This window comes from Zootoca vivipara, chromosome 13 (genome assembly GCF_965207765.1).
Source record: "Zootoca vivipara chromosome 13, rZooViv2.hap1.1, whole genome shotgun sequence".
Taxonomy (NCBI): domain Eukaryota; kingdom Metazoa; phylum Chordata; class Lepidosauria; order Squamata; family Lacertidae; genus Zootoca; species Zootoca vivipara.
In genome coordinates this window covers 7,776,945-7,804,535 of record NC_142596.1, presented here as the reverse complement: position 1 = coordinate 7,804,535, position 27,591 = coordinate 7,776,945, and the positions used below count along the sequence as shown (strand labels likewise).

General features: G+C 46.8%; 2 protein-coding genes and 1 non-coding gene across 14 annotated transcripts in view; 1 reads left to right on the top strand and 2 right to left on the bottom strand.

Annotated features, from left to right (window-relative positions):
- Nucleotides 1–554: 554 nt before the first annotated feature.
- LOC118093191 (SH2 domain-containing adapter protein F) lies at nt 555–21,379 on the bottom strand. Of its 3 annotated transcripts, XM_088657315.1 has the most exons (8): nt 21,316–21,379; nt 21,225–21,282; nt 10,919–11,048; nt 8,076–8,300; nt 6,584–6,790; nt 5,446–5,569; nt 4,182–4,301; nt 555–3,036 (listed from the first exon to the last, which is right to left on the bottom strand). In XM_088657315.1, exons 2-8 carry the CDS (start codon nt 21,276–21,278, stop codon nt 2,829–2,831), a joined length of 1,068 nt encoding a protein of 355 aa, XP_088513441.1. In that variant the 5' UTR covers nt 21,279–21,282; nt 21,316–21,379; the 3' UTR covers nt 555–2,828. The 3 variants fall into 3 exon arrangements, with proteins under 3 accessions (XP_088513441.1, XP_034987997.3, XP_088513440.1); XM_035132106.3 differs by lacking the exons at nt 21,225–21,282; nt 21,316–21,379 and adding an exon at nt 13,605–14,224; XM_088657314.1 differs by lacking the exons at nt 21,225–21,282; nt 21,316–21,379 and adding an exon at nt 13,605–14,043 and having other exon boundaries at nt 4,156–4,301.
- On the bottom strand, nt 17,755–17,826 carry TRNAH-GUG (transfer RNA histidin (anticodon GUG)). The gene has a single exon. It is a non-coding gene; the product is annotated as a tRNA-His (tRNA).
- Nucleotides 18,325–27,591, top strand: part of LOC118092486 (sodium/nucleoside cotransporter 1-like) — a 35,093-nt gene continuing 25,826 nt past the window's right edge. The window contains exons 1-6 of one of the 10 annotated variants that reach the window (XM_088657306.1): nt 18,325–18,680; nt 19,574–21,805; nt 22,084–22,132; nt 25,094–25,952; nt 26,748–26,828; nt 27,064–27,152. In XM_088657306.1, coding sequence (XP_088513432.1) covers nt 25,923–25,952; nt 26,748–26,828; nt 27,064–27,152 — 200 coding nt within the window. In that variant the 5' untranslated portion in view covers nt 18,325–18,680; nt 19,574–21,805; nt 22,084–22,132; nt 25,094–25,922. The other 9 variants (XM_088657305.1, XM_088657310.1, XM_088657311.1 and 6 more) reach the window with 9 other exon arrangements.

The following is a 27,591-nucleotide window of genomic DNA, read 5'->3' as shown; positions in this document are numbered from 1 at the left end:
AGAGACCATTTGTGAGTGAGTGGCAGACACACACACTGGACCTGGGCACACATTCGGTTACAGATAGGCACAGATGCCCCACGCCATTTTGGTGCCCAAGACAGAAATGTCTAGATGGCAGCTAGATGGCAGGTGGTATAAACTAAATAATAAACCATTTCCTGCTCTGATGTTGTACCTCCAGAGGACTAGCATCAGCTTTTTTTAATTACTTGCTCCTTTTAACTGCACACTGAAACCGGGGCCGTCCTACAAGCAAAGCACAAAGTAGATTCCTGCATTGCAGGGGGCTGGGTCTCTTCCAGCTCTACAGTTCTATGATTCGCTGAGCCATGATTCATGCTCCCATGGAGCTATCCCATATTGAATGATCCCACAATCCCTTTCAGTCTTAATAGAGGGAGGGAGGGAGGGAAGTAGCCTATGCAGAACAATGAGCAGAGCATGTGGACTGCAGAGTACAGGTGGGTCTCAATGTCCTCCTCCCCGTAGCTGAAAGTCACTCTTTGTCAGCAAAGATGTGAAAGTCACTGAAATATACTCGGAGTCGAGAGTGAATTTCATGCTCTTTATTCAGCTCGTAGTCATCAAGGAGAAGAAGAGAAGAAGAATCCCCTTTTCCCAAAACCATCTGCTTATATACATTATTTACACAATGGGCTTTGCGTGATTGGCTACGGTACTTCAGGGCTACAACTGTGGGCCAATCAGGTTGCAGATTCACTTCTGCCAGCCGCCTGATTGGCTGCTCCTGCAGGCCAATCAGGTTGCGGATTCACTTCCACCTGGAGTTGGATTGGGTGGCTCCTGCGGACCAATCAGACTGCTGATTCTGGATCCTATTGTTCTATGATTCAGCTCAGTACATAACACCCACCCAGAGACTGCAGTGGCAAGAGGAAAGACCATTTTGGTTTTGGGGCACAGGAAAGAGGAACATGGGTGACTTGCACCCTTCCGCCCCGAAAAACAACGCGGCATGGGGAAAGCCAACTCAGCTAGAGAAAGAACATCTGCAGGGAGTTCGTTTTATCCTTCCCTTTTTTTTTGATACAATCCTGAGTTTGCAATGAGAGGGAGTGATTTGCTGGTAGCACCATAATATGTGCTGAAGCCCTCAATGGGCAAGCATAACAACCACCTGTCAGGCTCTAAGTAGATTTAAAAGGCACAGGAGAAGGCAGGCCTCAGTGGAACTACCAAGCCCAAGGAACGGGGATGCTGGGTGAAGATGTGCTGCCAAATGAGTGTAGCCAGAGTCACACCATCCACATGTCCAGCAGGTTGGTAGCAACGTAACCCACGAGGCCGCAAAGCAAACAACACGCTGAAAATAAAGACCTCACAGAATTTCTAGTTATGATATGCCCCTCTGGAAGTTTTGCATGAATCCAGAAATTTGCTGAATAAGTTAAATAATAAGCCCTACACTTCCAGCAATAAGAACTACATGGTGCATGAGAGAGATCATTCAGGCATTCACAGCGGCTACCAAATTAAGCACAAAAAAATTAGAGGAGTCTGGGACAGGGGGAGAGAGCAAAGATAAGCTCTGAGTGCCCCTGCTCACTGTTGACAGCACAGAGGACAGCAGCAATCAAGGCATGCCATGTCATTTGTTTTTTATTTGAAGGAGCTAGAAACAAAAGACCATCTGACTAGTACCAAATGAGGGTTTCACAATGCATCCTGGGTAAATTCATTATACAAGGGATTCTGACACATGCAAGTCCTCCCACCGTCGGGACATAAGAAGCTGCCTTGTACCAGGTCAGACTAGCCATTCCTTTTGGTCCACGCCACTGTCTACCACAAGTGGTAGTGGTTCTCCAGGATCTCAAGCACAGGACTTCCCTGTCCCTTGCCCCATCTGATCATTTCAGTTGGAGATGCCCAAAATTCAGCCCTGGGACCTTCGGCATGCCTTTGCACCGAGCTCTAGTTCCTCCATCTTTCTTGTCATCCGTTCTTTTTGTCTTCTCAGTCCACTGAATCTCTGCCTGGAGGCTGGCTGATGGGGCCTTTTGGAAGATGATGGCTGCTCACATGACTGAGGACAGAGACCTGGATTTGACAGATGAAGTAGAGGATGAAGTAGACAGATGAAGTAGGATCAGGAGAGACATTGGAGCCAACTCCATTTGGGGGGAAAGGCAGATCCTATTGGACAGCAACCAGTCGGAAATCCCATGTTTCGTCTGCTCACAGGAAACGACCAGCTTTGAAGCTGCCGCAGATAGAGGTCAAAATAGAGAGCCAGGGGTCAGCAAGTTGTGAAACCAAGAGGAGGTTGGTGGCTGGTTGGCCCATTTGCACGCTCCCTCTCTTGATTTCTCGTCCCTTTACAACTCTCAGTCAAAACAGGAAAGCTATCTCCATAGAACAGTACCATGCTTCATGTGACGTTGAATGATATGAACGCTCAATCTGCGATGCGCAGGCAACATGTGGCCAATAGGCCTGCTGGAAGTGGCCCCAAAGGAGTCAGATGGGAATAATGGTGCTGGGGGTTAGACTCCTTTGCACTCAAGGTGCCACCCAGCTTTGTCATTCCAAGTCCACCTCCCTGAGAACTGGTTTTCTCCTATTTTGGGGGGCCTGCCCTGAAGATGTCAAGAGAGTTAACTGGCACCCAACGAGGAGGGCCTGGAATCCCAACATGCAAAAAGCCTGGTTTCCCCTGCAGATGCAGAGCAGTTCCGAGGTCCGTTTGGGTGGCCTGTGCCTTCCAGCCTCACCTTGGATGCCTCCTCTTCCAATCCATGCAAGCAACCGCAATCCAAAAATGTTCTGCTCTTGTCGAACGCTCACCCGTCCTCCGCAAGAAGTCACTGCTCAGCTGCGAGGCAACTGGAGGGTTGCGTGGTGACTGGATAGAGCAGGGACATGTGCTCTGCTCCCTGGATGGGAAGCTTGTGGCTGGAGTAGTGGTGGATGATCTCGGGGACGTTGTCAAACGGAGGGCTGTGCTGGCCCAGGACAAACTTGTGGTCTTCAGTCTGCAAGAGCTTCATGTGAAGGAAGCCTTGGCTGCTCCTAGAGGAAGGAATGGTAGGAGGTTGGGTCAGCAGTGGGTTGGATCAGAGGCCCTGGGCCTCTTTCTCTCCCAGCCCTCTTCTCCCTGCTGAGTAGCCCTTTCTCAGCTGGTTAAATCCTCCCCTCTTCCTGCAATTCCAGTGCTGATTGACCCCCATGTATTGAGCTTTCTCCTAAGCTTAAAAGCCGCATGGGGTAGGGAATTTCCATCAAAATCCCCTTGTGCAGCTCGGTGGAGGGAAAGGGGGTTGGATTTTTATCTGGAGCTCCAGCCCTTCTTCCTGCTGCTCAGTGGGAGAGTATAACGTGGGCCCTGAAATATTAAGCAGTGGGCAGGAAGCAGACCAGAGGTGCAGATTGCGTACTTCTGTAAAAGAGGCAAGTTTCTTGGAGACTATGCATCCTGACCAGAAAATGTGCATATTGCCTAGAAAATGTACAAAAGGCTTGCTGGAGATTACGCATACCCAAAGAATGTACAAAATTCATCCATGATATGTACGTTTACCCAGGGGTCAGCAAACCTTTTCAGCAGGGAGACGGTCCACTGTCCCTCAGACCTTGTGGGGGACCGGACTATATTTTGAAAGAAATAATGAACGAATTCCTATGCCCCACAAATAATCCAGAGATACATTTTAAATAAAAGGGCACATTCTACTCATGTAAAAACATGTTGATTCCTGGACCATCCGCGGGCCAGATTTAGAAGGTGATTGGGCCGGATCCGGCCCCCGGGCCTTAGTTTGCCTGCCCATGCGTTTACCCATGCCAGTTTGAGACTATGTTTATTGACAGGAAAATGTGCACATTCCCCTCTTCATGGATGGTTTCTGTGCAGATTTTCCATGAGGTCTGGCGAATGTGCACAACGTCCAGTTCTAATGCATATTAACCACTCAAATTACACTCCCCTTCCACTTACTATTATTCCCAGATGGTCACCCATCCGCCTACCAACCAGACTGAGACCTGCTTAGCTTTAGCAAGTTCCAGATTGCAACCTTTTTGCTGCACGGCCCCATTTACTTCATCCTAATGCTCTCTGATCCCCTGCCAGGCTTTCCCAGTGAAACTCCGTGAACTACTTTAGTCAGCTCAGAACAGTACGATGCTTACAGAATCCTCAGTGCTCGCTCACTCACTTCAAGGAGAGGGAGAAGGCATCATGGCTGCTCTCGCTGTTCCGCACCAGGTAACTGGCTTCTCTGCAAAGTCGCAGTAGCCCCTCAGCACCCACTCGGCTCAAGGTCCCATGATACCACCTGCAGAGGAGAAGGGAAGTCATCCACTCATACCGCTATAGAGAGGCCCTTCATGAACCTTCGGCTGGAGACGTGAGGTACTAGTAGTAATCTAATTTAAAAATAAACTAAACAATAATAGTTTGTGGTCCACATGCGCCTACATACCAAGGCATGCATTTCTCCACAAGGAGCCATATAAATAGAAGACACCTGAAGGTTTTCAGCCTGGATTAGGTACCACCTTTGTCACTTCAGAAAGATTCAAAGGGAGGCTCCAGAATGAAACTCATGATCTACTAAAATTGATGGAGTGGTCTTAGGACTCTGTTGGAACAAAGGTTCTCTCCCCCGGCTGTGGATGTTAAATTAGCACAGCAAAGCTAAGACGGGTGTGAAAATCACCCGTTATTGCTGTTGTGTATGGCTATTGTTCTTCTATTGTATGGGTGTGGGGAACCTTTACTGGCTTTATCTCTCTACCCATGCTGAGCCAAATGTGACAGGTGGGAGGCCCTTGCCCACTTGCCAATCCCCTGATGTCACTATGATGTCAAGCGATGCTGCACTTTGAAGCTCCGGTTGTCGAAACTTCAAAGCACAGCACAGGGCTGCTTGAAAGCCCCTTAGCAAACAGCCCTGTGCTGTTCCTTAAGCCTCTGAAAACTATTCTCCCTCCTTGAGCAAGGCACACACACTTTGTTGTGTGATGGGAGCACAGCAAAGGTGCAAAGGAACACCCAGGAGCTCACTTTAGACTCCCAACTGTTATTTGGGGCCCCACAGCATCTGATGAAGTGGGTTTTATCCACACAAAAATGGATGCCACGATGAACCTTAGTCCTTCAAAGAGCCACGGGTCTCTTTTTTTAAAAAGCATGTTTCACTACTGCCATTCTTGTCCAGATTGTGATCATCAGTCGCTGCTTATTGGCTAAGAGGCCCAGGATGAGTTCTAGAGCGGGCCATTGGCTTGGTGTCTCTGTCAACAGATATGGCCAGAGCAGGGTTTTGCTGAAAGTGTTGTATTCCTATCACGCAAAACTCAGCAGAGGAAGGTGGATGGGGTCAAGTATGTGGTGTTGTGGCTGCCCTGGTGTGTGATGCAATGAAGATAGCCAGTGTCCCTGTCCCAGCCTCCTCTCCTATGCTCAAGCATACTTACGCTTGGCTCTCCAGCGGCAAAGTGGGCTTGACGCGTTCACCGAAAGCTAACCCGTGCTCCATGCTCAGCCAGCATGCGCTACCCCTCTTCTCTGTGCAAGGCTGGTTCTTCACAGCTTCCTTGCCTTGGGGCAGAAACACATGAGTGTGCATGAAAGAAGGAACACGTGGCGGCGGGTCCCAAGGTGCAGAACAAGAGCGACTCGGAAAGCAGGCTAAGATTGGGGAAGAGCGCAAGGAACTCGGGAGCCCTGAATTTATAGTGCAACATCAGGGTGTGAGACGAAAAAGGAAGAAGGTGGGGTGGGGAAAAAAGTGACAGAAGATCACACGGAAGGACTACCCGGTAAACATACAAAAGAATAGAGCTACTAAACCGATACATATTTGCCTGGGAGTAAACCCCACTGAACACCATGGGGCTCGCTTCTAAGTAAGCATGCACCACAAGGCCTGGAGTGCAGTGTGGGAGGTTTGCTGCAGGCAGGAAATCTACTCCCTGATCACTGGAGGCCCCATCCTGACCCTTGCTAGTATCTCAGGGTCAAAACATGTTTTGTCTACACACCACTGGGGTTCGGTGTGTTTTAAAAAATGAAAAAACAACTACTGCAGGGAGCTAGGGGGTTAGGGAGACGAGGGCTCTTTAAATCTTTCACTGCCAGCCACTCTAAAACCACACATCTCTCCAGCAGCTTTGCTTCTCAACGGGGAAAGGATGTGGGGATCTCATCACATACGCTTTTCACCATGGAGTGAGTCTACGAACTCGGGAGAAAGCAATTTTGAATGGACAAATTGCTGGCCAGAAAAAGGTTCTATGGCCCCTTGCAAACCGATGCCCCCTGTGGCTACTTCCCTTAAAAGCATAAAAAGGAGTCCAGTAAACAGTATCAGTCACATAACTGTGCTGTGTTGCCCTCTTAGCCTTTTAAGTAGGAGCTGCCCATTTTCAGATTCACCATGAGGACTAGGAACTTTATCTTTAAATACAAGATAAAAAGAAGAGATTTTCAGGACTCTGTGTTGTCTTGCGTGTCTGTGGAGAAATTGCTGCCACGTAAATGCCCAGACCCTCTGGCTATATTAGCTCAATACATATTCCCATCCCCAAGCTTGTGTGGTTTGTGGATACCCACTACTGACATCCAGGGGTCTGGTCAGAGCTTCAGGGTCCTGGAGGCTGGCGCTGGCATCCTGGAGGCTTGGTGGAGCATCGGCCGGCAGGCATCTGGCACTGATGCTCTGAAGAGTGGGTGGTCCCTCAGCATCCAAGTGGTTCGCAGAGCTGTCTAGCTGCCCAACGGGCGGGGGCCATGGCAGCTCCTGAATTCCTTCAATTTCAACTGGACGAATCATTGGAAGAGAAAAGGAAGAATTCTGGAGGGAGGCTGGCTAGATATTCCCAGGGAGCAGAACAATGCCCTGGGTGTAGGGCAGGCATCCCCAAACTTTGGTCCTCCAGATGTTTTGGACTACACTTCCCATCCTCCCCGACCACTGGTCCTGTTAGCTAGGGATGATGGGAGTTGTAGGCCAAAACATCTGGAGGGCCGCAGTTTGGGGATGCCTGGTGTAGGGTGTCAGCCTTGCCGACTAACAGCCGGCATAAATTGCTGGATGGGAAAGGGCTTAAAGCCCCCTCCCAAAGAGGTGCTCAGATCAACCTGTCAGTCCCCACAGCAACATAAAAAAGACATTAGGACATCCAGACACCCGGGCAAAGGGATGGAATGGCCAACGGTCAGGGGTAATGGACGCTGCAGTCCAGAACATCTGATGCACACCAAACTGTGGAAGGCTGGTTCAACTTTTAGCTTGGTTCTCCATCCCACCACAAAAGCATATATAAAGCAGATTCTGTAAGGGCTGGGCAAATCTGTCATATTCAGTTTCTCAGGGTTTGTAAGGTTTCCAATCTTACGTTCAGGTAGGTAGCCGTGTTGGTCTGACGCAGTCAAAATAAAAATAAAAAATCCTTCCAGTAGCACCTTAGAGACCAACTAAGTTTGTCATTGGTAAGAGCTTTCATGTGCATGCACACTTCTTCAGATACCTGATATCTGAAGATACCTGGTATCTGAAGAAGTGTGCATGCACACGAAAGCTCACACCTATGACAAACTTAGTTGGTCTCTAAGGTGCTACTGGAAGGATTTTTTTTATTTTTAATCTTACGTTCAGTTTGCTATATTTCCATATAAATTTGTGATCTTTTGAAAAGTCCTTGTAAAAATTCATCAGAATTTGAGTGTGGATTTCTCCTAATGCACATATTTTTGTGTGCAATTTTGCCTGATATACACATTTTTCCACAGCAAGATTCCCTGATATAATGCATTTGGTATGTCATTTTCAGTAATATGTCCTGCTTTGCCCTGCTGTCTGCATTTCTGTACATGTTACACGACTGCAGAGCCGCATTACAACCTCAAATAGGTTTGAAAAACAGCTGTGTCTCCGTTTGCCTATTGTTTCAGGAAGTGTGAATTTGGTAGGTTCGCCTTTAAACGAGAGCTAAATGGAAATTCCATCCCGGCTCCCTGTCCTCTGTCTTATGCGTGCCTAATCCCACCTATTCCCCCAAACCAAAAAAAGTCCCTGTGCCAATGCCCCCCTTTGGCTACTTGCCTGCAAATACCCTGGAGATACGCTCCTTTTTCCACTCCCAGGGCTGATCATATTCCTCTGGTGGCCGGTCATCGTCTTCCGGCAGCCATGAGTATCGGCACTGCACGCCAGGGGGTTGCTGGAGGTTAGGGTCCATGGAGTTTTCGGGTGCTTCATAGGGAATGTCATATAAGTGCAGAGGTTTTTGAGCAGCTAGGGCATCATTGGAGCTGGTTTTCTGGATCTCTGGTAGCAAAGAAGGAAAGATTTCACTTTAAAGCAGGCTTGCAAATAGTTACTAGCCTACAAAATAATTTTACCTGCCTGCTGGGAGCTGGCAGAAGAGGGATAGAGTGCTCCTTCCCTCCCTCCTGCAGCAGTTTGCGGTATCTTTTTGCAGGGCACAGAGAAGGCATGGAGTGCCCCAGCCCACTCCTGTGTCTGCATGGGTTTCCATACACTTGTCTGCATGCCATTCTTTTTCGCTTCTTATGGCTACTGCTTAAAATGCAAGGCCATTTTAATATCCCTCCCTGGATTCCAGCTTTGCACCTCTGGGATTTCACATGTCCAGTTAGAAACTACCCAGTTTCTTATAGCACACTTGAATTAACAGCTCCTCCAGTGACCTGTTTAATTATTATTATTATTATTATTATTATTATTATTATTATTATTTATTATTTATACCCCGCCCATCTGACTGGGTTTCCCCAGCCACTCTGGGCGGCTTCCAACAAAAAAATAAAACACAGTGATCTATTAAACATTAAAAGCCTCCCTAAACAGGGCTGAACTGACTGCACAAAGTATACATGGTGTTTGGAGGACATTCAGTCTTTGTTGAGCATTCCTTCTGATTTGTTTACAGGGCAGTTATACCACAACGGGAATTCCGCCTGTATCCGTCCTGATTTATTTGCACTGTTTGCACACCTTCCTACTGACAATTCGTAGAAACCCCCGCCAGCATCTGGGACAGAACTTTCATTAAGAGATTGCCCAATGTTTCTGAGCTTTTTTAAGGACACCAGCCAAAGTTGCTGCTTTTTAAAAAGTGGATTTGTTACTAAGGTAACAAGAGCACTTCAATCCACTTTAATGTCCCAAACCTACAGTTCAAGGATGCATTTGAGCCCCTCCTGCAAAATACTGACAGTCTAGACTGCTGCAGGTTGCTTTTTGTATGCGGTGACAGGCAGAGACAGCAGTGGCCATAATTTAACTTTCATATTTGGGGCAACTATTTAGTGACATGGTTAGGAGGAGGAGGAAGAGAAGGAATGGAATTCCTTCCAGAACAGGACTGCCTCCTTCCGTGTTTGTTTGTTTCTTTAATACAATGCCACATTTCTGGTGTAGCATCAGAACAGGACTTGAGGAATCCACATTCTCTCAGCCATGAAGGTCCCTGTGGCAACTTTTGGCAGCCACCCAATCATTCACTGGAGTGAAAGATTATCAGTCATGGGGGCATGGAGAGTGTGTTTATGAAAAAGCTCAGCTTTTTATTTCATTTTTAAGTTGCTATTTTGTTACTGTTGATAATATGGTTTTATGGATTATAAATGCCATATTGATATGTTAATCACATGAGTTTTGTTGTAATTGTGATTTTTAGCTTATTTTTAGTAGCTGCTTTGTTAATAGTGTTTAAAGTTTGTTTTATTGATGATTTGTTACTTATTTTAAATCACTGTGGTTGTGATGTTCCATTATGTTTTATTATGTTTTTGTCCTTTCATAGAGTTGGAAGGATCATCTCATCCAACCCTCACATTTTTTGTAAGCAGCTTTGGGAATTCATTTGAATGAAAAGCAGCATAAAAATACAACAAATCGAACCAAATCAATCAAAATTTCAGGCTAACCTTCCTCACAGGGTTGCTGTGAGGATAAAAGGCAAGGGAGGAACTGTCTATTCTGCCTCCAGTTCACTGGAAGAAAGATGAAATTTAAATGTAGTAAGTAAGGGACATGGGTGGCGCTGTGGTGTAAAACCACTGAGCCTTGGAGTTGGGCTTGCCGATCTCGGCGGTTCAAATCGCCGCAACGGGGTGAGCTCCCATTGTTCAGTCCCAGCTCCTGCCCACCTAGCAGTTCGAAACCACGTCAAAGTGCAAGTAGATAAACAGGTACCACTCCGGCGGGAAGGTAAACGGTGTTTCCGTGCACTGCTCTGGTTTTGCCAGAAGCGGTTTAGTCATGCTGGCCACATGACCCGGAAAAACTGTCTGCGGAAGCAGACAAACGCCGGCTCCCTTGGCCTGTAGAGCAAGATGAACGCCGCAACCCCAGAGTCGTTCACGACTGGACTTAACTGTCAGGGGTCCTTTACCTTTACCTTTAAGTAAGTGAATGAATAAATAAATCAATGTGGCCTTCAAGGAAACATAACAAAACAGAAAATATCACAAAACTGTGAGCTCACAGCTAGAACAATGAGCATGCCACTACTATGATTTTTTTCCTATTAAATACTTTATACTAGCTTAGTGAATGTACAGAAGCCAACTTGGAAACACAATAAATTGAAGGATGAGGTTGAAACAAACAAGTACTGAGTGTAGGAAAATAGAAGCTACAGCAATGAAATAATGATCATATACGACACTCAATAGATGTCTTTGCACTAGCTCAGCTTTCCCCAACCCAGTTCTCTCCAGATGTTTTGGACTACAGCTCCCATAGTCTCAGGCAATTGGCCATACTGGTACCCAGAAAGTACCAGATTAGAGAAAGCTGCATCAGAGAGCATCATTATGTTCCCTATTTCAAAGTTTTCCATTCAACACTGCAAAGACTCACTCCAGATCCGGGAGGTCAAGCAACACAGAAGGCTTAGCATCAAAACGGTACTTTACCCGCCAGCAACTTCTGAGCTTCATATGGTTCCATATAGCCTTCGCTTTTCACCCTTTCCTGCTCCCCGGTTTGACAACTAGTTTCTTCTCTGGTATCAAACGGATCTGCATAGTCCTCCACAATCATCATCTGAAAGGGAGAAGACGACCCAGTTAGTTAGGAAAGTATGGTGCTCCTTTACACAGAGTCAGGCCACGGCTCTATCTACTTTGGAACTGGGTTTCATTGTATTTTACCTATTGTTTGTAACATGTTTGCTTTATCACTTTGTGCTTTAAATCCATAATCATGTGGAACCTGAAAGTCAGGTGAACTGTTCTCCTTCACCTCCTGGAGGATAGTCGCGATGGCAATGTTCTGCCTCCCCTGTCAGAAAAGGTTATTTATGTGTGCATCAACTGCAGCCCGTGTTTTGTTAGCCCCAAAATGGAAAACAAGTGAGGTCCCAGCCAAAGAATGGCAACTTAAGTTGACAGAATATGGCACAACTTGCAGACTTAACATATAGAATAGGAGAACAAGAAGAACATACGTTTAAAGAATATTGGAAAACGTTTATTGAATATATGGGAAATAATTGTGTACAGCTGGAAACGCCAGCAGCATTAAGATAAATACAACAGCGTAAATAAGTTGTGATGGATGCAATAATGGAAAACCGATTGGTATAGTTTTTGTAAAATATGCAGGGATTTATAATATGTAAAATGAACCATGGAAAGAGAAGAAGGGAAGACATTGATATCTTAAGGATGTAAAATGTTTATTTTAAACTGTAAAACAGAAATTATGTTCCGGTGGCGCTGTGGGTTAAACCACAGAGTCTAGGGCTTGCTGATCAGAAGGTCGGCGGTTCGAATCCCTGCAACGGGGTGAGCTCCTGTTGCTCGGTCCCAGCTCCTGCCCACCTACCGGTAGCAGTTCGAAAGCACATCAAAGTGCAAGTAGATAAATAGGGACCGCTCCAGCGGGAAGGTAAATGGCGTTTCCGTGTGCTGCTCTGGTTCGCCAGAAGCAGAATGCCAGCTGCTGGGAATCGCAAGAGGCAAGATGCAGGAAGCCTGTGCAAGTGGCTTGATGCAGGAATACCAAAGGATGCCCCAAACACCAAATGGCCAGAAAGGTGTAAACTTACAACACAGCCTGCAGAGTCCTGCTGCCTTTACAGACTCGGAACAGACACCAAAACAGCATTCCCGGGAAAGCATTTAGGCAGTAGTTATACAAAAGCAAGCTACCGTACATAAGCCAGTGTCTACACCCCAATTAACTGGCCCTTGGCTTGCAGACCCCTTCCCAACTCTCACCATAGGAGCCAACTCCCAGGGGCCAAGGTACCTTCAGCCCACTCCCAATAAATTTCTGAGGGGGCCGCCTCCCCAAAAAAGGTTTATGGGCATCGCCATTAAAATGGTGTGCATGCGCCATGTCTTGTGATCAATTCTGCAGGGCAAGGCTTACAGCCCCTTACCCCCAATATTTTATTAAAGTTGGCACCCCTGACTCTCACCCAACTCCCCGATAAGGGAGAAGCCGACAGGCAGGCAATGTAAGAAGCCTCCCCTCTCCCAACTAGCTAACCACCCCAAGCCCGCAGGTCAGCAGCGCATCAAAGCAAGCCAAACAGCACATAGCAAAAGCAAAGGCTTAAACATATGGGAACTCATTCTTGCAGCAACTAACAATTAGTCCCAGTGCTTCCAGAACATTTTCACGCTTTGGTGTTCTGCACAGGAGAGGCGAGAGCACTGTTGCACTCAGGATCCACTTGTCGATTTCGCAGAGGCATCTGGTTGGCCACTGAAGAGCGGGCCTGATTCAGCGTTCTTATTCTTTATTGAATTTATATACCGCCCTATACCCCAAGGTCTCAGGGCGGTTCACGGAAAAGATCAACATAAAATCAAAATAAACAACAACAACAACAACCCAATAACACACACACACCCAAAAAGAGCCACACAAGAAGTAACTCTCTAATGCAGAGGTAAGGCAGGAGCCTTTGGCCGCCAGGTCTTGCTGGACTCCAGCTCCCATCCTCCCTGACCATTGGACATGCTGGCTGGGACTGATGGGGGTTGGAGTCCAGCAACATCTGGAGGGCGCTGCATCGGCTACCTGTGATCTAAGGGCGGGGGGGGGGGATAAACAAATCCTGGTAACCTGTGGTGCCCAAAGGGTCATGAGTCAGAAAGAGTAGCCAAGGACGTGTCTATGCAAAACAAAGCACGACCACTTTGATTCTTACATTGCAGGGGTTGGGCTAAATGACCCTGGGGTCCCTTTCCAACTCTAGAATTCTACGATTCTAACAACTGGGAGAGAGACACGCTCCAAACTGCTGGGGAGGTGGCCTCCGGTCCATGCAGGGCAAGGGCACGGTCCTATACACGTGAACTCGGAGGTCAGCCCCAGTGGGCTTCCCGGCTGCTTACCCCCAGGGAAGCGTGTCTGGGATCGAAGCCGAGACCGGAGAAGTCCTGCCCCGCCCGTCCCCAGGCTGCTTTTTGCGTTTTGCTGGGACAAGAACAATGGGGGCTTACTTCCGAGTAAACAGAGCCAGGCTGGAGGCTAAAACTAAAGCCTGCCACCCCCACCCTCCGGAGAAAGAGCGTCTTGGAAACACGGGCACCTCCGACTCCAGCTCCCGCCCCGGCAGCCCCCCGACGGAGAGGGCGGCCCCACCTTTTCTCGCTGCTGGCCCTGGGCATCGCCGGTCCCGGAGGCCGCGGCTGTTTCGGGCGCCTGCGCCGCTTCCACCCGGATGAGGCGCCTCCGGGGCGATCGGCAGCGGCGGCCTTCGGGGCCGGTGGCGGGCGCGGCGGCGGCGCCGCCCGCGTAGGGGTCTTCGAAGTCCCGCTCCCGCTGCAGCCGGTAGGCTGCGAGCAGGTCGGGCTGCTCCGGGCCCGCCGCGTAATCCGGCTGCGGCGGCGCCGGCTTGGCGCTGCGGAAAAGCAGGCGCTCGCGGAGCCAGCGCGCCATGGTGCGCCCCGGGGCGGCGGCGGCGCGCGAGGAGAAGCGGCGGTTCCGGGCCCGCGGAAGGGCCGATCGCAGCTCTTGCTCGCCTAGCCGGCCGGCGCGGAAACACTGTACCCGCCCATCGCCCCTGATCTCCCCCTCCTTTCCCGGCGCGCTGCTCCCCGAGACGCATCGGGCCTTTGGGGCGCAAGCTTGGCTACAGTGCGGCGATCGCCACGGAGCGCCCCCGACCTCGATCGCTACCGTGCGGAGCGGAGCAGAGCCTTGGCCTCCCAGACACCCCACAGCCTCAACAGAGCCATGGGGGTTCCTTTTCGCGTGCGTTCCACGTCCCGTCCCCCCATCGACGGGCCCCGTTTCCAAGCATAGCCCCCGGATTCCCCCCTTTTGCTCGGGTCCCTGAGAGTTGTTACCCGGAAATTGGAGGGGGGGGATGAGAGACCTCCCACCCACCCAGCCTTGCCTCTCCACACTAGGAGGCAAAGACAAAAAGCCTCAGCTCCTCCACATACCAAATACTGTATAGCAATTCACTGATAAATTTATCTATGTACTGTACTGGCTCAATGGGGAAACTTTGTGAAATCGCATCGTGGTATCAATGTTCCAATGGCATTTAGGACCCAGGGAAGTAAGGGGTAAGGGGAGGGGTGAGTGAGCCCACCATAATCCCTGAAATGTACAGTCAAGTCCAGGGGTAATATCCTGCCCCAAGAGTGTCAGACAGATAAGCATCTCAATCGCAATGCCTACCCACCCCATAGTGGGATGAAGCCCAGAAAAGACAATGGGGGGCATTTGACTTGACTCAGGGACCTTTCCTTTGTACAGTACTCTGATGGAGTATATTTGAGTGACAGGGCCATGCCTGGATCTCAGGTTCTACCTATGATGTCTTGATGATACTTCTGGAAATGGGAAACTTTAAAATACGGATGTAACCATTGTTTGTGACTTCTCTCTTCTTCTATGTGGTAGTTTGAAGTCTTGTTGCAACAATAAAGATCAGGCCTACTGCCTGCTGTTTTGCTTCTATCTCCTGACTGAAGTCTCTTGCTTGTTACCCACACACACACACCTGAACCTATGGGAGCCAAGGTTAGGCAATTGTGGGGTTGCTCCAAGGACTCCCTTATACACAGTGAAATCTAGCGCACATGCAATCGGATCCCATGCAGAACTACTCAGAAGAAAACCCCATTCACTCCCAGGGTAAATATGTGGGATTGGAGCGTGGCATCACAACCCTAGACGAGTTGCAATCAGAAGAGAGTTGTTCTCTAGCAAGGACATGCCAAATTGCAGCCTTGTGTACCTTGACATGCATTGAGTTCTGTGGGGCTTGGCTGCATGCACACGCCATACATTGAAAGCACATCGCATCCCCTCTGAAGAATCCTGGGAACCATAATTTGTTGAAGGTGCTGTGATGCATAAATTACACTACCCAGGATTCTTTTTGGGGAGGAAGGTGCTTTCAATGTATGGTGTGTACAGTCCCAACAGATGTGGATCTTGCTGTTAATGCACATAATATACAACAACAACAATAACAATTTTTTATTTATACCCCGCCCATCTGGCTGAGTTTCCCCAGCCACTCCGGGCAGCTTCCATTAATATGCAATAATCTATTAAACATTAAAAGCTTCCCTAAACAGGGCTGCCTTCAGATGTCTTCTAAAAGTCTGGTAGTTGTTGTTGTTCTCTTTGACATCTGGTGGGAGGGTGTCCCACAGGGCGGGTGCCACTCTGCCGGTTCCCTGTAAGTTGGCTTCTCATAGTGAGGGAACCGCCAGAAGGCCCTTGGCACTGGACCTCAGTGTCCAGGCAGAATGATGGGGGTGGAGACGCTCCTTCAGGTATACTGGACTGAGGCCGTTTAGGGCTTTAAAGGTCAGCACCAACACTTTGAATTGTGCTTGGAAATTATTATTATTATTATTATTATTATTATTATTTATTATTTATACCCCGCCCATCTGGCTGGGTTTCCCCAGAAATGTACTGGGAGCCAATGTAGGTCTTTCAAGACCAGGGTTATGTGATCTCGGCGGCCACTCCCAGTCACCAGTCTAGCTGCCGCATTCTGGATTAATTGTAGTTTCCGGGTCACCTTCAAAGGTAGCCCCACACAGAGCGCATTGCAGTAGTACACGCAGGAGATAACTAGAGCCCTCCATCCTCCAACTGCCTCCAGACACTCACACATGAATATATTATACCCCTTTTATATTGAACACATGGAAAGATGGGGGTGTGGCGGGAAAGAGAGAAGCATAACGCACACCATTTTCACTGCCATGTATTGTTCTGCTAAACCTGCCCTTAGATTCTGGGCACGTGACCAGTAACACTGGAAAAACAGGCTTCCTGAGATTCCTGATGCATCACCAGAGAGTTTTGGATCACACGTGTGCAGCTTCTGTGCCCATGCACAAAGCTGAACATGCAGAGTTGGTGCATGCATGGAGATGGTGCATGAAAACCCACTGCTCCACTCACATGCGTTCGATACATTATATGAAATGTGTTCATCTTCCAACACCAAACCTGAGCACATTTGACAGCCATGTATTCTTCCCCGGTTTATCCCTGCCTTAACTTCCCCTGTTGTTTCTCTTTAGATTGTATGCTCCTCAGGGCAGGGGCTCTTGCACCTGTAAAATCCCATGTACAGTGATATATTAATTGTAACCATAACCTATTTGAGATATTTTATGGGAAGTGAGTAAATAAATGAAAATAAATTGCACTGTTTTTTTGTTTCAGCCGTTGAGTGGATAATGGACAACCTGCAACAGGAGCCTCACAAGTGCAGTTTGCCTGTGTTGCCTACCCCTAGATCTCAGAGGCAGGGGACCCAAAGCAGGGTCCCTCCTACAAGATAAATAAAGTTGACCAACATATATGGAGGAATACTATTCTTGAAATATTCTGTTCCTGGGTGTAGGGCTTCATGGTAAAAACAGCTCTTGATTTGAGCCCAGAAACAGATGGGCAATGTTGGTTCAGGATCTGTGCAATGCAAGCTGACAATCTAACCAGTTTGAATGAGCCTGGCAGGCAGCCACCTTTTCAACCAATTAAAGTTTTCATGCTTTCCTCGGGAGCATCCCCCGACAGAGGGCATCAGGGTAGTCAGATCTGGAGATGCCCAGCCCACAAAAGCATGAATGCTGGGAACAGACAGCTGTGTGTCCTACAGTATTTTCTTTACGAAAGTCCCTTCGATTGGAGACCCAGCCAAGCCCAAGCCTGACCATTGCAATATTGTGTGCCACCCTAGGTGTTTGTTTTTTTAACTTTCTTCCTTTTCTTTTCTTTTTTTACTAACAAACAAGATCTGTTTAGGCTGGTCTTTGTGGGTCAAATGTAGCTGCATTTTAATAAAATTCATTCTGTTTGTGGCGGTGGGGAAGCCTTTGTTACTAACGCCGCTCTTTAGGGATGGAGCAGGCTATAATGGAAGAATGCTACGAATGGAAGTACAGTACTGTAATGTGTGTCGCAATCTTAAAAGAGCATAAATACATAGTACCTACATTAACCAAGTACCGTATAATCTGGTACCATGCTTGGAATCCGGGTAGAACGCGAAGTTTTTGCATTATAATGAAATGAAAACCAACAAACCGCTCTTTTAGCCGTAAAAAAAAAAAAAATCACACAGCTCAATTCAGCCCTAACTCACATCATTGCGTCTCCAAATGCCTTCCCGCTAATCGAGTCTAATCCGGTACCAAGTTGGCACTTGGGAGCAATGCTCGGTAGGTTCCACGTTATAAAAGCACAATTAAGCAAAAACCAACCTTCCTTTGAATCATTAAAAAGAAAAGAAAAATAACTGCCTTCCTGCCGTGACTCGGATTCGAACCGAGGTTGCTGCGGCCACAACGCAGAGTACTAACCACTATACGATCACGGCGAGCTACAAGGGAAGACGAGAGGGTAGGACGCAGCAGCCCTCTTCACTGTCACAGTCGATTACGTCACTCTCGAGCTAGGAAAGGTCGTAACCTCTTTCACCGCCCCCTTTCGAACGCATGCGCTTTATCGCGGCTGCTCTCAAGGCGCGCACCTGCGCTCTAGGACGCCCTCCGCCATCAGACAGAAGCCGGGCTGCTTGCGGGTGGGGAGAGCCTGGAGGGAGCCGCTTTATGCAATCTACCGCTCGATTGCAGCAGGAAAACCCTCAGAAGCTAAAAAAAAACCCCAAAACCTAAAGATAAAAGGAGCCTCTTGTACTTTCCTCGTGGCCTAGGTGATGCTTTGCGCCACTCTACACTTTTGCAGGCTCTACAGTCACTTTCCTCGCCCCGCCCATCTTGGGCTGAGCACGCTGGCGTGCTGACGTTGACATCTCATATTCCAGCCCCGCCCCTTCCGAGAGCGGCTGTTGCTCGCTCTCTCGCGCGCTTGATTTGAACGTGAGGCGACGGTTGGCTGTCGAGGGGGCGGCTGAGGCGGCCTGTTGCTCGCGGCCCTTGGTTGGCGGCTGAGGGCCTCGCTCCGGCCCCTTCCTCCGAGATGGTCGGAGAGGTTGTGGTCAACGTCTCCCGCCCGTCGGGTTCTTCCCGGCATTCTTGGCTCGAAGGCTGAAGGGTAGAGGCGAGGGCCTCCACCGCGGTCTTCGCCGCCGCCGCTTTCCTGAGGTGACACAGCCGTCGTGGGAGCTGCTTCGTACACCGCAGCGCCTTCAAGCGGTGTCCCAGCTTCCTCTAGTTTCCCTCGGCGCTGGGCAAGGGAAAGGTTGGCCGTTTCCAACGCCTCCTGGAAACGGTGAGGTTTGGGCGTCAAATGTACGAATTCCTCATCCGGGTGGATGCACTTCAAGTTACAAGTTACAAACTGCGTGTTCAGTTTACCTTTTTTTAAAAAAAAAAATTAAGGGTCAGTGTATGTTTTAGTAGATTCTAAAACTGCCCCAAGAAGCCGGGATGTAAACCTTAACAAACAATTCCTTCCATAGAAAAAGCTCATAATATCAGAGCCAGTGCAAATGCCATGCAAGGAATTCTGAATGGATCTCCCCTCCTTGTTCATAAAGTAGCCACAGAGGGATGTCGGGATGTCTTCATTTTGATTATATATATTGCTGTTTTTAAGGTTGATCTCTTCTGTGAATCCCTGAGGCCTCTGGGTATAGGGCGGTGTATAAATTCAATAAATAATAAAAATAAAATCTGTTGAGCTTTCCTGATCAAAACCAGTATACTGGGGTGGGTGGGGGTTTCCCTGAGATAATAAGCTCTGGCCCAGAAGCTAGTGCCATCCACTCTTGAGGAGACCATCAGTGGCCCAGAAGCTCTGCTGTTCTATTTTTATTTTATTTTATTTTTGCAAATTTTAATATTCCTGTGATAATGGAGGAGAGAAAACCCAGGAAAGGTTTGGTCAATAGAATCTTCCTCACAATCAAAGGACCCGTGTAAACCTCTTGAGAGCCTTTAGCAGTCTGTAGGCTGATCTTTATTGTCACTGTTGCACTCTCCATATCCACAGGCAGGCGTAAGAGAGAACCCGGAACATAGATAAGACCTGGGCTTATATCCCTTTCTGCACCCCCACCCCGCATGCCAAAATATACATCAGGTACATGCGAGACAGGTGTGTCATACAAGGTTTGGGGATTGCATGAGGTCTTATATTTGGTTTGTTTCCCGTTCCCCTAGGTGTCACGAGAGGATGAAACTGGAAACATAGTCGGAGACAGTGCCTGACAGGATGTTTTTCAAATCCAATCATGGACTCACAGACTAATTTACAGGAACCATAAAGACATTAACAAACTGAAAGATGATAATGAAAGATGATAACAACGATCTCAGGAATAAACAGTAAACTGTGTTGCAAGTCATCAATCAGTGGTTACAAAGTACTTAATTAAATGGTGCAAAAACAAACTGTTACATGACTTTGCAGTCAGTCACAAGGGGAAAGAGTCTGACTCATGGGGATACATTTTATATTAAGATACACTTTATTTCGAGATTCACATTTGGAGGAGGAAATTGAGACAACATTTCCATATCACCTAAATTGTAAACCATTATGGATGTCTTAGCAGAAGGGTGATACATAAATGCAATTTAAAAGGTACTTGCCTTTCCTCCAAGCCCACCTAACAGCAGCATGGAACGGGTAAGTTGAGAAAACAGCACTGGAATTACATATTTCATCTCCAATAAAGGCCCCACTTCAAATGAGATCCCTTGAGGAAGGGAGACAGGATCACATGTCACACCTTCATCCCTTTGTCTGTTTTCTTTGCTCGGCAATAAAATTAGTAATGGTCTGTATACACTTGTTGCAAATCATAAATTTGCCAAAGAGCTCAGACTCAAAGGGATACCCAGTAGGCACCAGACATAATTGCCTCCCCCTCCCTGGCCTTCATTTTAAGATCTCTTTCAAAAATATATATTAGGAACATTATATGACACTACAGTGCTCACTGGAAGGACAGATCCTGAAGCTGAGATTCCAATACTTTGGCCACCTCATGAGAAGAGAAGACTCCCTGGAAAAGACCCTGGTGTTGGGAAAGATTGAGGGCATGAGAAGGGGACGACAGAGGATGAGGTGGTTGGACAGTGTTCTTGAAGCTTACGAACATAAGTCTGAACAAACTGCGGGAGGCAGTGGAAGACAGGAGTGCCAGGCGTGCTCTGGTCCATGGGGTCACGAAGAGTTGGACACGACTAAACAACAATAACACTACAATACAAAATATAATGAATTTTGTTCCTGGCAGGTAATCTAGTGCAGGAGTTCCCAGTGTGTCTGCAGGTGCACATGTGCTCACAGAAGCATTACTTGGTACCCACAGCGCCCTCCTCCCTTTGCTGAAATGTGGATTGAAATAAACATTCTGTTGTAGCAAATAAAATAGACTGCAGCATGTGCTTGACTGTGGTGTATTTGTTGTACCTGTGACAGTTTCTCCAGTTTGCAAAAATGCCCATGAATCAAAGAAGTTGGTTACTCCTGAACTGGTGTAGTTGCGAAAGGTCCGATCTAACATTTTCTTTAACATGCTACATTAACGGGGTCACAGTTTCACAAAAAACCTGGTGTCTGATTCACTTGAAACGGTCCTAAAAACATGCAAATCACCCCCTGCAATGTTTGGTGGTGCAAACCCCATGTTTCACAATAGCGCACATGTGCAGTGCAAGTCCCACATGTTTTAGTGCCTGAAAATCATAAATTGCACTCTGTCTCCCTCTAAATTAATATGTAGTACAGTCCACAAGGAAGTTCCTTTACACAAACAAAGTTGAGGAACTGGAACATGGCTGGTAGTTTGCCCATTGAACTTGCCAATCTTTTCTGGTGACCAGATGATATGCTCCTATGTCCTGGTTTCTGTGGCATTTTTCTGTGGCATTTTTGCTAATTCTGTGGCATTTTTGCTAGGAGCAAGCTGGTAAGGTGCACTGCTGGTTGCTGAGCTGCTTGGAATAAAGATCTTGAATGAATTTGTGGCCTATCAGCACCTGGCAACCTACAAACAAACAATTTAATGGACTGCCTGAGTGGGGCAAAGCAACAAAGTGGATTTCAGTAAGCGCAACAGGAGTTTTCTAGACTAGAAGAGGGAAGGAAGTCACAAAAAAGCTTTTGTGTAGGAATGTTCTGAAATTATTATTACAGCAACATTTATCACATGCACAGCTACAGTGTCAACTCCATTGAAGTGGTACATCAATCTGCCATACTCGGTTGGAAGTTATAATTACCACAACAATCACATTGTCTCTCTGGTTGCCTAGGTGAGATCTGAAATTATCGCAACATTTGCTCTGTGTGGATTTGCCAATCCGGGCTCCACTGGAATCATGCTGGGATCTTTGAGGAAGTAATTTCACAAGCTCACAAACTGGGAAGGGCAATAAACTCCGGTGAGATCCCCAAGTCTTGCATTTTTAAGCTGGGTCCCCAAAGTCTTGGAAGAACTGCCAGACCCATAGCTATATCACATGCTGATACAGCTTCCCACTACTGCTTGCAACAGTCATGGTTATCCCCATCTGGGGCTTGGCTGGCTCTTTGGGCATGGGCCTAACAGGTGTGTGCCAGAAAATGTGCAGTACACCCTGCTCACCCAATTCCGTCCTTTTTATGTCCAGCATCCCTGGCACCACATCGCAAGAATGAATTTTCTATCACTGTTGTGCAGGCATTGTTCACTGGAGCCAGTGTCTCCCTGATCAACGCATCTGTTGCAGGTATTGTATGGATGTTTCAAGGCAGGGGTTACCTAGAGATTAAGGGGATGGAGTGGAACCTGGATCTCAAATACAAGTTGATGGAGGAGTTTTTCAGGGGAAAGCAAAGTGGGCTGAATGTTACCTTTACTGAATTATGTGATTTGGAGAGAAGAGGACACTACTAGAAAAGTGTCCCCTGGAAATGTCACCAATTCTGCCTTGCGGTTTGGCTGTTCTTCAGCCTTCAAGATGTTGGAAACTTTCTCATGACCCTTGCACCTGACAGGTCTCCTATATGTGCCCAGAGAAAAAGAGATTGATTGCCTGGACCTCTTCAGCATAACTAATTTCAACATTACAACCTACTCTATTTATCGTTGCTGTAAACAGTTGTTTGCCAGGTGAGCTGGAGCATAGCCATGAAGTCTTCTCATGGGGTGCAAGTAGTAAAAGCCATTAGTTTTTATGTTTCTTATTTGTTCATTTATTTCCTCAAACTCTCATGATACGATCATATAATACATATACTCTGAGCTTTGGGTGCTTCCAGACTGTTGCTACTTTCAGATGGAATTCACATACCAGCAATTTTAGGCTGTGCAGTTGTTGAGCTCTTGCTCAACAAATCACCTTTCCAACAAGTTTTGGACTTTTTTTTGCAATAAGGAAAGTGACAGGAAAATGCACTGGAAAGTGTGGAACAACATTTGCTTGATGCTATGTCATCTGTTCTCTCTTCAAACATACCAGGATGTATGCTCAATAACTAAGTTGTCTGGTTGATAGCCTTTCCTTTATATATCTGTGATGACCTTGAGGAAAAAAATATTGCCTTGGAAAAAGCAAAATAAGGGGAATTCACTCCAAAGAAACCATCCTTTTGTTTCTGTGAGCTTTCTCCTTGCAGCTCATGAGTTGGGGCATTACATCTTCACTGTAGTGTAATATGTAGTTTTCTATTTCCCCAGAGTTCTTTCTTGTGAAGTTAGTGAACAGTAGATGGCACAGTTTTCCCATAAAAAGCTTTAATTGGGAATCCAAACTGCTGACTAGTTTGAAGGATTCAGCCAACTGAAGTGTTTGTAACCTGAAGAGTTTGTAACCCGAGGTACCACTGTACTCCGTTGAATAGCTTACGAGGCCATTGTCACAGACAGATCACTGAGGTTCAAGCTCAATACACCTACTTTATACTGTGCAGGCATCCCCAAACTTCGGCCCTCAAGATGTTTTGGACTACAGTTCCCATCTTCCCCAACCACTGGTCCTGTCAGCTAGGGATCATGGGAGTTGTAGGCCAAAACATCTGGAGGGCTGCAGTTTGGTGATGCCTGGAATAGAGGACCTATTTGGCTGAGGTGGCCCATAATATTGAAAGCAATCACTTACCTCTAACAATGGTACTAGTAGCCCCAGTATTTAACCATTCTCCTGCCCTAAACTCAATTTATCTCTAATGCAAACTTAGGTGTGACTGCAGGCAATAGAATTAAGTGATTTTGCTCCTGCCTCCAGGGCTTTTTCCAAAAAGTTGTGGGAGGGCACTGTTTTCAGCACCATGGGAGATTTCCTGTCTTGACCCTCATGGTTCCATCTTGTCTCCCAAGCTATTTAACAGCTACTGTATATGAAGTGGCTGAGAGCTGTCATCAGCAGTTTGCAAATGGAGTAGCCTTTGACACCAGATACATGTGTTTTCAGGACCCACCCTATTCCCGTGACTATTTTGTTTCAATTGTTTTTCATTCTGAATTTTAATTTTAAATTAGCACAGGTCACAAGAAATCTAGACACCCATGGACAGGAAGGATTGGGAGGAAGGATGAATCAGTTTAATTATTTTTGATATACCCTGTTCTCTTGAAAATCCGTGCATAAATATGTTTTTTTCCTTATTTTAAAAAAAACCCAACAACCACTGCTAACAGATAACAGAACTGCCCAGTTCAGTATGACTAAAGAGTCTGCCACTGTAAATTTGTTATCTGTGCCTTCCAAGGTTGGTAGTAAAGCAGTTGGCACCAGCAGCTTTCCAAAGGGACTTTAGCATGTTATGTTTTCTGCAAGTGAATTTGCAAGGATTAAAGGTTATTCTTTTCCTGATTGCAGTCAATTGAATCCCTTTTTTTTGCATTTGTGGTTAGAAACAGGAGCTTTTAGAAACAGGAATATAAATCTTACATTCATTCAAAGGATTTGTAGCCTACTTTAGACCTCAGCCTTCCAGAATGGCTTACGGTACTTAAAATTAGGTTTTGTTTTTGTTTAGTCATTTAGTCGTGTCCGACTCTTCGTGACCCCATGGACCATAGTCTTCCACTGCTTCCGGCAGTTTGGTCAAACTCATGTTCATAGCTTCGAGAACACTGTCCAACCATCTCATCCTCTGTCATCCCCTTCTCCTAGTGCCCTCCATCTTTCCCAACATCAGGGTTTTTTCCAGGGAGTCTTCTCTTCTCATGAGGTGGCCAAAGTATTGGAGCCTCAGCTTCAGGATCTGTCCTTCCAGTGAGCACTCAGGGCTGATTTCCTTCAGACTGGATAGGTTTGATCTTCTTGCAGTCCATGGGACTCTCAAGAGTCTCCTCCAGCACCATAATTCAAAAGCATCAATTCATCGGCGATCAGCCTTCTTTATGGTCCAGCTTCCATACATCACTACTGGGGGGAAATTAAATTAATTTAATTAATTTAAATTAAATTAATTTAAATTAAATTAAATTAATTAAATTAATTAAATTAAAATTAGGTTAAAAATACTAATAAAATACTAATAAAATAACAACAATCATACAAATAAGTGAAACAACCAGATAACAAATGGAGTGGCAGAAAGCCCAGTCATTGATAGATAACTAAATCTGAACAGAATGGGAGAATAAAAGGTCTTCATTGGATGTCTGTGTCAAGCAAGTCTTTGAGTGCAAGGATGCTCCCAAGTTGGCGTGCAACCACCGAAAAGTTCTTGTCTGCATTTAGCACCTGCCTTATCTCTAATGATGGAGGGACCCTCAGAATGGCTCCTGGGGCAGATCTTAATATCCAGGTGAGTTCTTGTGAGAGAAGGCGGACCTTAAGGCATTGTGATCTCAAGCCACTTAGGCTGGAATCCTATACACACCAGGAAGTAAGGTTTACATGTGAGCAGAAACCGGTGAGCAGAAACCAGTTCTGCTTGTACTTTAAAAGTTGAGACCAGCATGCCATGAACTGGTATCTTTTAAGAGCAGGTTGCACATCCCTCTGACTCCAGTAGGCAGGGCTATGCGTATCAGACTTGCGCACACACAATGTGTTAGGAAGAAGCCTCTTCCCATTTCAGTTCTGGCTTGCTCTAAAGAATGGGAGTTTTAACGGAGCTCTGCCATTTTCTGACCAAATTTCCTTTCCCATCTCTCCTGGGTGAGTCCGATAAGGAAAAAAAGGAGTGCTGTCTTCTCTCAGTGGACCAGCACATCAAATGACACTGTACTGTTCTTTTGCAAATAAACTGAAATCCGGAGGACCACTGCTTCCCCAGCCCTGTGCTAGATAAAGGGATCCTAGTTCAGAGAAGAGTTTGGTCAGATGGTTCTCTCTCTCATCCATCTGGAGGAACCTGCCTTGCCGTTTCCCAGAAAATGATACTTATCAGCAGGAAGTAATGAGGCTGAAAATAAACAATCCCTACGTGAGTGAAGAGGAGCAGGACTTTGCTGTGATAGGAGATCTGCCTCCAGTTCTTTGGACTGTGCTGTTAATTGATAACTTTCCATTGCCTGGCCTGAGGCATGAGTGGACCTGACCAAGAAGGAAATTCCTACGACTCATGAGGAGCAGGACAGAATTCGATACTGCTGTGAGTTATTTGCCAGCCACTCAGGATGAGATCACTAGGGTGGGCAGCATTTATTTTGAGGGAAGAGAGCATTTAATTTGGGAGAAGTTGAACAATCGAGTGATTGGGAAGATGGGGCATTTCTATGCAGTACCTGGTCCAGGAGATCAGAGAGAGAGAAACAATGGCCATCTCTGGTGCATTCAGATCATTTGCTTTCAAAGCATTTCTATGCAAAGAAAAGAACATGCAACCCTGGGTGTGCATTGCCAAGGTGGGGAATCTCTTTTCTTTGAGGGTGATGTTTTGACTTTTTCAAGGGCCCCAACAGACTGCACCTTTTATTTACCACGTTAAAGGAGGATCGAGCAAATTCATGGAGGAGCGGCTATCAATTACAACTAGCTACAATGGCTATAATCTACCTCCACAGGCAGAGGCAGCAATGCTTCTAAATACCAGTGACTGGAATCCACAGGAGAGGAGAGTGGGCTTGTCCTCAGGTTCTGCTTGTGGGCTTCCCATAGGTTGGCCACTGTGAGAACAGGATGCTGGACTAGATTGGCCTGATCCAGCAGGACTCTTTTTATGTTACGGTACTGTGTTCCTACTCCTGGGCAGCGCAAGACATCGGCATATGATTTTATTAGTGGGCCAATTCTTTTCCCAGCTCAGACCTTTTGCAGCCCATTCATGTCTGCACTCCGATTTATAATGAGTACAAGACCAGACAGAAGGATTGATGTGATCCTGAGGCAGGAGGGTGCCGAGGGCTCCTTTGCTTCCAGACTGACTATGCACTGTCTTTGCCAGCAGAGTGCCGGAGAGATGCGAGAAGTCAGGATTTCACTTGGAGCTGGCGACAGAGGTTTGGAGAATCCAGCGTTAGAGCTCACGGTAACACCGCCACTGCTTGTTAGCTCTGCCCTTTGCACTTTCTCAAAAGAGTTGTTGCTGTCTTTGTTTATTAATTTATAGCACTTAATGCTAAAATAGGCTTATAAGCAGTAGAAAAACTGCACCTATGTATGCCTAGACCAGAGAGAGCAAAGGCCACCTCTGGTGCATTTATATCAACTGCTGCTTTAGAAGCATTTATGAACAGGAAATATTTCCCTGTGCCCTTTCGCAGGAAGCAGACAGAAATCCGCAGGTGGCAGAGAACCCTTGGCCTTCTGAGATCAGGGAAGGCAATGATGCGCATGATACTTCTTTCCAGAGGTATGGAAAATATATTCTTTATTGATTCATTCTGCACACATAAAATAGTTATTACGGTAGACACCTTTATTTGCATTGTGCAAATAAAAATAAAGCCACAATAAAGCTTAAAAATCCAACCCAGCTTAACCCCCAAATGCAAGAAGAGATCGCAATAAAAGACCATACACATCCTAGGATTTGAAAACAACCTGCAAATGCAGGATACCTTAAGGTTTGGACAGGTACTTACAGGAGGAGGTATCCCTTCAGCAGCCCCAGCAGCCTCAGAATTGGAGGAAAGGTGGTTATCCAAAGTCACACTGCTGCATCCCTGGTCCCCAAAGCAGTGACTTGAAGGGGCATCAGGTAAGCATCCTCATCTGCCACTACCCCCCTCACCTTTTAACAAGAGTGAAGGGAGCCACACAGGTGCAGAAGCTCCTCCAGCCTCTTGGAG